Source organism: Muntiacus reevesi, chromosome 6, assembly GCF_963930625.1.
Source record: "Muntiacus reevesi chromosome 6, mMunRee1.1, whole genome shotgun sequence".
Lineage (NCBI taxonomy): Eukaryota > Metazoa > Chordata > Mammalia > Artiodactyla > Cervidae > Muntiacus > Muntiacus reevesi.
The window spans coordinates 46,586,493-46,595,607 of record NC_089254.1 but is presented as its reverse complement, the minus strand read 5'-3'; the positions used below and the strand labels follow the sequence as shown (position 1 = coordinate 46,595,607).

General features: G+C 47.1%; 1 protein-coding gene across 1 annotated transcript in view; it reads left to right on the top strand.

Moving 5' to 3' along the window:
- Positions 1-1,540: 1,540 nt before the first annotated feature.
- LAMB1 (laminin subunit beta 1) overlaps positions 1,541-9,115 on the top strand; it is a 74,426-nt gene continuing 66,851 nt past the window's right edge. The window contains exons 1-4 of the mRNA XM_065939916.1: positions 1,541-1,684; positions 1,816-1,918; positions 2,970-3,145; positions 6,023-6,158. Of these exons, the coding sequence (XP_065795988.1) occupies positions 1,882-1,918; positions 2,970-3,145; positions 6,023-6,158 (349 nt within the window). The 5' untranslated portion in view covers positions 1,541-1,684; positions 1,816-1,881. The remainder of the gene's footprint in view (positions 1,685-1,815; positions 1,919-2,969; positions 3,146-6,022; positions 6,159-9,115) is intronic.

Sequence of the window (9,115 nt, the reverse complement as noted above, 5' to 3'; positions counted from 1 at the left end):
GCTGACCAGAGACAGACAGAACCACCTAGTAACAAGGAGGGCTCCCAGGAGAGGCAGAACCAGAGATGCCTGCAGTATCTACCGATGAAAAACTAATAAGCAACTTTGGCCCAGGGTATGCAAAGTTCCACAAAGGGAGCAGGCATTTACCTGTGAATCTTTTTAAGTTCTGAAGACCCTCCATCACAATATTAGACCCTCACAAGAGCACCAGCTTTCTGGGTCCTCGGGGCTGCCCAGAAAGCATCAGGGATCCTGAGCATCAGGTAGAGGCAGAAATCTCCAGAGGCTACAAGCAGGGCAAAGTGCTGATTTGGTGAATAATTAATGTATCACCACAACCTAAGGCTCCCCACCTCCCTCAGTGGAAAAGGATGTAGATAAACTCACAAAGCAACTTACTCTACGGTCTAATGATTAAACTTCCCGGGGCTCTATTTCATTTCAACCAAGTTAAAAGCTGACCAACTGGCCACTTAAACTCTTCTGCTGGGGTGATTAATTAGAAAGTAAAATCTCCTGACTGGACTAACAACTACCATACTCCCCTCATTTCAGGGGGCACTTTTGCTCAGAGGACTAAAGAAAGCTGAAGCTTTGATTCCAGCCTTTGCTAAGGCAGCAGAACTGGGCTAGTTTACCGAAGTGGGGGGTGTGGGCGGGGGGGCAAAATGACACCACCGGCTCCTGTTCGCTCCCCAACTCCCAGGAGCTGGGTAAGCGTGTATTTCCGCCTTACTTAACCACGCAGGTCACACTCAGGGCTGCTAGAGACCCGACATCGGACCCCCTCTGCCACCCCCACCATTTGTACGCCATGTTATTCCTTCCGAGAATTTGCGAAATTGTGCTTTTTTGGAGATTGTTAAGTGCGTCTTTGGAGAGACTTCCTTTCACGGTGAGATGGAGAAAAGTGTCAATAAACTAACCTATACCGTTGTAAGAGAAGTCACCTGAATTCGCACCTTACGTCTGGATTTGGATTTAAAAGTCGATTTAAAAAAACAATTAGATGGGTAATTCAATGCTGTGGCCACCTGGGTGGCAGGCCCCCAGGCAGGTCCTGAGTTGGTGCGCAAAGGCAGCGGAGCGAAGAGCACTTTGCTTCCTGGGAATGAAGACATCCGAGGTCGCGCCCAGTCCGGGCTGAGCAGCACAGGGGGCTTCCCCGCTTTCTCGAAAACAAACCTGCCAGGTGACCCTCTTTCTAAAGGGTTAACCAGCCTTCGCCTAGCGCTAGAGTTTACAGCCTTGGGCACCTCTTCGTGACTCACTCCTTATAAATGTAAATGTAGGAGCGAGCGGTAGGTCCCGACCAGCCCCCTCGCCCGCCAGGCGATCTGAACACCTACCTCCCAGACCCGCCCGAACGCCTCCCGCACCCCAGCGCACCTCTCAGGACACGCGCCCGGCGGCCGCCCGGCAGCCCCGCACGGAACTGGAAGAGCTACTACCCCATCGCATCCGCAGATGCAGCCTTAAAACAAAGGAGGCGCGGAGGGAGGGTGGGACCTGAACCTCACCCCCTCCCCGCCAAGCAGGGGCCGCCCGGCCCCCTCCGCCCAGACTCCCCATGTGCGCATGAGCAGAGGCGCCTCCCTTGGTTCCTCCCAGGGTGAAACTTTCTAATTCCCTTCTTTGGGCTCGGGGCTGCCAGGCGCCGAGAGAGCGCTCGTCCCGCCGGGTGAGCAGGACACAGTGGCGGCGCGATTTTTCCCTCCCCACCCTCCCACCCTTCGCTTCCGTGGGAGCGGCAGGAAATGCGAGGGCCCCCTCTTCTCTGAATATTTGCCTTTTTTCTCTCCACCTCTCTAGAAAAGAAGACTGGGAGAAACAGCCGGCGGCTCGGTGGCCGTGTCCCCTGGGCTGCAGGGACTGGACATGGGGCGGCTCCAGGTGTTCGCGTTCAGTTTCTTAGGTAATTCGGGGGAAACGGGGCTGCGGGGGTGGCGGAAGGGGTGGGCTTGGACTTGCAGGAAGAATAAACCAAACCGTTGGACTCAGCTTTGGGGGAAGCCTGTCGGGAGAGGGACTTGATAGAAATCTGCGTTGGGATTAAACGCCAGCGCCCTCGGTGGTGGCCGGGGACCGCATCCTGGGGTGTTTGTGCCCAGAGCTCCGGGTGCTCCCGCAGCTCCCGCTCTGGGCTTTGCATCTCCGGCCCTTTTTCGGTGGGTCTCTCCATATCTGGGGTCAGGCTTCATGGAGTAGTGGGCTAGCCGCGGAGGGCTCCTCAGAAGCCCATCCGGGAGAGTGGCTGAGCTGAGTGCACGCGTCATCCTGGGAACAAATTGGGGCCATGTGGCTTTAATTAACCATCGCTGTTTGCCCCCGGATGGCGCCAGAAACAGCTAGATCGGGAGCTTCCCTGGAATGACGAATCGCTGAAGCCAGTCCAAATCCTCAGGGATTGACCACTTGCCCCTTGTTCGGGACAGTGGTGTTCCCCGCGAACCCCATGAACCCCCCCACCCCCACCCCCCGGTCCCCGACGAAGCGTAGGCGACCTCCGAGTGTGTGGATACACATACACACGCTCACGCGTCCCCACGCTTACAAATTTCCGCGCACACACATGCACTGTCACCCAAGGATGCACAGGCTACCGTGTGCAATCGAGTTCACATACAAGCGGGTGTGCGGCGTTTGGCCACCTGCCTCCCTGCGCCCGGGTCCAGGAACCTCGAAGTGACCGGAGCTGCTTCCCAGGGCTGATCAGGGTGGGCGCGACGGTAGGTGGGCTTCCAGGAGTGATGCTCTCAGTTGCTGGACAAACCTGTGTCTGTTTCTTTCTGAATCATCCTCTCCACGTTCTGCCTTCCCGGCCTCACTCCATTGTGTCTCTTTCCTGTGTATCTGGCTCCCCCCCCCCCCCCCAAAATCTACTCTGTCCCCGCCCCCTGCTTATTCTCTTCGCCTGGGTCGGCTCCCTGCTCGTGCCCTACGCTGTCCGCCTGCCCCTTCCACAGCCCTGTGCGGAGTCGGAGTGAGCGCTCAAGAACCCGATTTCAGCTACGGCTGCGCGGAAGGCAGCTGCTACCCGGCCACAGGCGACCTTCTCATCGGCCGAGCGCAGAAGCTCTCGGTGACCTCGACCTGCGGGCTGCACAAACCCGAGCCTTACTGTATCGTCAGCCACCTCCAGGTGAGGGCAGAGAGATGGCTCCGCGCACACCTCTTGCAGTCCCCACCGAAGGGGAAGGCCTAGGGGACCCCGTATCCTGCCAGCTATCCAGATAGGAAGCTCGGCAGCCAGGGAGTCCCGGGATTAGGCCGGTAGCTCACCCTTTTGCTTCATGTCAGTTTGCACAGTTGCATCCGCCAAACATTTCCTGCCGCCACTGTATAGAAAGGCAGAGCTGCAGGCAGATCTGGGGGCCCCTGTCCCAAGCCCTGACCCAGGGTCTCCAAAAGCCCATGTTTTTTTGTTTTTGTTTGTTTTGTTTTTCAATCTTTCCCCTTTGGAAAATGTGTGTAAAAGGTGGTTTATCCTTTCCTTTTTTATATAGTGAGTGGTGATCTTAGGTTTTCCCCAAGTCTTTCACTTGGATAAAGGGTATTCCAGCCCTAAGAAATACCTTGCAAGGTCACTCCAATCATGGAGAAAAGCACTCCAATGTTTTCTTCTCCTCATTTGGTGCTGCTCCCATCCACCTCCATTAGATATCAGGATCAGATGCTTGCTTTTTGAAAATGCCCTGGTTGCCATGGTACCCTGATAGAGGAGGACCAAAGTGAAATTTCGGAGTGTTTTCTGTTTCTAAAAGTGGATCCAGATCTTAGATTTCAAAGGTCACGTTTTTAATAAGGTTAATTTTGAAAAAAGGTACAAAGCATAAACTACCCAGAATCAGAATCCATTTCCTTGATTTTTTTTTAAGAGACTGACATCTCTGGCCTCTAAAGCAAACATAAGAGTTTTTTCTCCTGTACAAAGCAAGTTCCAAGTCAATTGCTCTAAATTTGGTCACTCCCCCTACATGTAGATCTGCCATTCAAGAGTGGGACAGAATATTGTGTGGTTTTCGTGCAGATGCCTTCAAATGGAGTCGCTTTTAAAAAACAGAAAAAGAGCCCATTCTGAAAACCTGATAAATTAAACCAAAGGAATGTGGTAAAGTGGATTCCACTTATTTGCTTCCAGGTTTATACAGAGACGTCTAGACTGCTTCCTCCTGATTAGAAGGGAGGCTATAATTACACTTTTTTAAAGTTCTGGTAATTGTTCTCTGGTATTAGTTTCCTTGACTACAAGTCACCAGAGGCAGTTGATGTTACCTTTTCTAACATTAGCATGTAAATTTCACCTAAAATATTATGCTAACATTTACCTCCAAGGTCAGGACATCCTGTAAATGAATCACCAGATCCTGAAAATGGCTTTGACCAGAATGAGAATTGGACTGCTTGTCTAAAAGCAAGTAGAGCCAACTCTCTAGTTTATATGATTAGCCACGAAATTGTGGGGTGCTCTTCAGATATCAGGGCTTCCCAGTGGCTCAGTGGTAAAGAATCCTTCTGCAGTGCCAGAGACTCGGATTCGATCCCTGGGTCGGGAAGATCCCCTGGAGGAGGAAATGGCAACTCATGCCAGTATTCTTGCCTGGAAAATCCCATGGACAGAGAAACCTGGCAGACTATAGTCCATGGGGTTGCAAAGAGTCAGACACGACTGAGCACACATGGGTGGATGCTATGCGTCAGATTCAGAGCCTAAAGATAGGAACTGGGCATGTGATTCTTTCAAACACTGAGCAGTTATAAAACTTGAGGCAGGAATCAGAAGTATTGTGTCCTGGGTTACCCTGCTTTCCTGACTTCTGGTTTCTGTTTTCTAGTTAGTGTATCTTGCCAGTCTTAAAATCCCTTTGGGAGAAAGGTGATAACTAATAGCTAGCTAAATACATACAAATGTAGTATTGTTGGTTGATACTGTCCTTACAAGGATATCACCTTTGCTTAACGACTTAATGACCGGAGGACCAGAGACATATTAATCCATCCTTCATTACCCAAACATTATTGACCGGAGTGTTTCAGTATTCACTTACATAACAAATTGCCAACCACAGGCATTACTTTCTGCAAAAATCCATAGGTGGATAATGTGTTAAATGTTTGTAAGATGTATGTGGGGTCTCAACAGATTTCTGCCTCGGCATCATTTTCAGACTTAATAAGCATTGCATAAAAACTTGGGTAGAGAGCCCAGCCTCATGTGGAAAAGGGAACCATTAAGTGATGCTGCTGTTTACAATTCACCATGATGGAGTGCAAAGTAGGCTCTTTTGGCTGTGACTCACATTTTTGGTAGAAGGAAAGTGTTAAGCCAAAAGTTCAAAGCTGCTCTAAAACTGAAAGTAGTGGTAGATTTTTCAGTTCAGGTCCTTGACATTCTTTGACTTGGTCCCAGTTTTCAGTGCTCCCCACTTGACAGGACAGCCTGGTGTCCCTTCCCTGAGTATTCTGAGCAGTCTGAGCTAGCCTGCACGCTACTACCATGAATTCACTGTCCGGGCAGGAGAGAAAGTAAGAAGTCTTGATCTGTAGTTCCCAAAACTTCTTAAATATATCTGACTAATACTTGGTTTCTGCCTTATATAGGTTTTGGAAAATCAGGCCAGTCGAATTGTTCTCCTTTTATTTTCAGTTTGCTTTATGTCAGCAAAAATTCTCTAAAACCTCCTCTGCATTTTTCCTCAAGAGTAAGCTTTCCCAGCTATTCATTGAGATTAAGGCTTAAGCCTAGAAATTTCATTTTCATTAAATTAATAGCTTGTGGAAACAATGCCTTCTTTTACTTTTGACCTTGAATTTGCAAGAGAAGAGGAAAATTTCAGGAGTATATCATACTCTGTTAAGTTAAAAAATGAAAGACATGTGCTAGGTCATTTAAGTAATTTTGGCACATTCATTTTTCTTGAAGAAAGTAGGTTTGATTTTTGTATTGTGGGCTTGATTTTTGCTGTGCATGTGAGTGTGTGATTGCTTCCCAGACTCGTGATACTATCTTTGCTTTCAGGAGGACAAAAAATGCTTCATATGCAATTCACAAGATCCTTATCATGAAACCCTCAACCCTGACAGTCATCTCATTGAAAATGTGGTCACGACATTTGCTCCAAACCGCCTTAAGATCTGGTGGCAGTCCGAAAATGGTATGTGTGGTGTGGGAAAAACTTCCATGGAGTGTGATTAGTTACCTGGAAAGTGTTTACAGGCTCCTGGGTGTTTGTAATTACGATTGGTTTCTCTATCCTGGAATTATGGCCTTCGACAGATTTACTGCCCAGAGCACTGAATTCTCTTGGTAAAATCTGATCCTTCTTCTTGAAGTATGCACTTCCTATAAGAAAGAAGTCTTGCATGCAAAACCAGAGGAGGATGTTGTAGTCTTCATCTTGAGGAGCCCTTGGGGAGTGTGGCAGTGTGCGGGGGCAGTCTGGGGAGGGCATGGGAAGGTCTTGCCCCACGCAGGCCCTCATCCTTCCACAAAACAGCCATCTTTCATTTTGATCAATCCTAAAAGAAAGGGCGAAATCAGCCACCTTCCTTCCGTCTAGAGAAAATTTAGCAATAGTACTATGAATACACACTAGACATAATTTCTCAGACACTCAACATGGATAATGACCCTAAGTCAACTTTTCTAGTGAGTGTGTGAATCCAACCCTTTTTCCTTTCTTTGCCATTTGGGTTGGGATTTAATAAATTCATCCAATATGATGTTACTATTGTGGTGCAACTAAGCTCAACTTAGTTTTGCATTTGTTTCCAAGTCAAGTGCTAAAATTTGGGGACTAATAGTAGAGTTAATGTGTTTGCTGTTAATCATAAGTTACCTTTGTATCTTTTTTAAAAAAGCATTTATTAGAAAGGACTCAAAGAAGTGAATCTAATCTTGGCCAGAGGAAGCCTGGGCACTGCTAGATCCCTTTATTATGTGCGCTATGCCCAGGAAGCTTTGGGGTGCTTTGCAGTTATTTATCAGTCTGTAAAGAGGAAATGTTTTTTGCACCACAAGGCTTTCAAGATCCTAGTTCTCAACCAGGGATCAAACCTGGGCCCCCTGCAGCGGAAGCATGGAGTCCTAATCACTGGACCGCTAGAGAATTCCCAGGAGGAAGTCTCTTTGTAGACTTATTTCTAATTGATTATGAAATTATACATGCTTTCTAAAAGACTGTTGATTTCTAGGGAAGGTTGATTATTCATTGCTAACTTTTGGGACTCCATTGGTTATCAACTTGATTGAGATAGACTAGATGTCAGAAAGCAATTTATCAGTTAGAGCCTTGTTAATTCTTATAGGAGGGTATCTCAGTTGAGAGTTCAGGGTAAAAGAGAAGTTTCTGTAAATCTGCACTTGAGTCACAGGGGACTTGTGAAATAGCATAGATCTGATTACAAATGTGGGACCTAGCTGACTGTCCACATTCTTCCAGTGAGACTGAAAGACAATTAGAAGGATGCCTTGGGAATTCCCCAGCAGTCCAGTGGTTAGGACTCCATGGTTTCACTGCTGATGGCATGGGGTTCAGTCCCTAGTCGAGGAACTAACATCCCTGCTAACTGGGTGCAGTGTGGTGCGGCCAAAAAAAGACAGAAGGGTGCCTCAACATCAGTATCAAGTTCATAGACAGTAAAATAGTTCATCAAGCTCTGTAGTTCTCGAGGAGGGTTTTTCTTGGTTACGTCAGGTGTTAATCAGTTTCCACAATTCTGAGTTTGTGGGACAAGAGAGGACAAAGGCCCAAAAGAAGGAATTTTCAAACCAAGGGGCTTGAGGGCTCTGTCACTGTTATAAGAGATTAGATAGGATTAGATGGATGGAACTTAGTCTTCAGAAAGTCAGAAGGATTGTTACTGTCTCCTATCATCTCTCTGCTGTCTGATAGTTCACAATTGAAGAGTTTCTTGATGAATGTGATTTTTATCTATTTTCTGTGTGTTTTATCCAAGTTGAGCTTTACATGATGCATTAAATTATCAGTGCTCAGACTCCAAATGACTTGGAATGTGCAGCTGCTTTTAACCTAGCCCTGATGATACTTTATTCCCTGACAGAAATCAAATACACCACAGAAGAATGATTTTGGCTCTTTTCTCCATGGATTTTTCTTCCCATATTTTAAAAAAAAAACCTGTAGCACTTTATCAGGTTAGGTATCTCAAATGGAATGTGCTTTTCAAGCCCACATTGGCAGATACATTCTTATGTTACAGAACTGGTCCTAGTCTTGCTCTGACTTTACATTATTTCGTTATCTCTTCATTTTAAACAAATAGTGCAGGTACTTAAAAGCTTGGGAAGGGAGAGACAGATAGTTGCTTAGCTAACATGTTGCTCAGAAAGAAACCTCGAGAGTCGGTTTGTAATATGGCTCTTTTTCAGAAGTTAGATAAGGTTTGTAATATGGTTCTTTTTCAGAAGTTAGATAAGGTTAGTTAGCATGACGATACTGTTTTTCTTTAACATTCCAACTAACTCATATCCGTTCCAGTGACTACTTTCCCTCCCTCCCCCACCCCCACCCCCAATTGACTTGGCAGTTTTCCAGTGGGAGAGTTTATTTCAAAAGTCTTACTGATTTCCTGAAAATACACCAGCCTGTGACATGATTCATTCTGACACATTCCTGTCTTTCTGCATTTAAGACTTCTCTTGCTCCGGAAGCTGAACCCCCAAAAGCTCTCTGGAGCACAGGAAACGTGGAAAGGTCTCCTTCACCAAACAGGCAGGCTCGAGGGCCCAGGGGATTGTGGAGGGGGTGCTGTCCATCCCTGGAATTCCAGTGGCCTTTTTAGCCTTTTAACGTGGGATGGCTTGACCCCCAGGGCATAGTGCAAAGGCTGATGTGTTTGTTCAGGCTTTCCCCTGAAAGGGAAGCTGTTAGTATTTGTTCTGGGGCAGTTTATTTATTTGACCCGTTCTTTGTCTCTTTGGGATTGTTTCTCCATTGTGGCAATGCACCCAAGGGCTTCTCCATCAGGAATAGGTTTTTCTAAAGTGGAGTGTAACTCACATTCATGGTGGACTCCTGTTTTCTTTGCTGCTGCATAGAAACAAAAAGGAATATTTGTGTTTTGACTGGATTGTGTCCCTGTGCCTCAG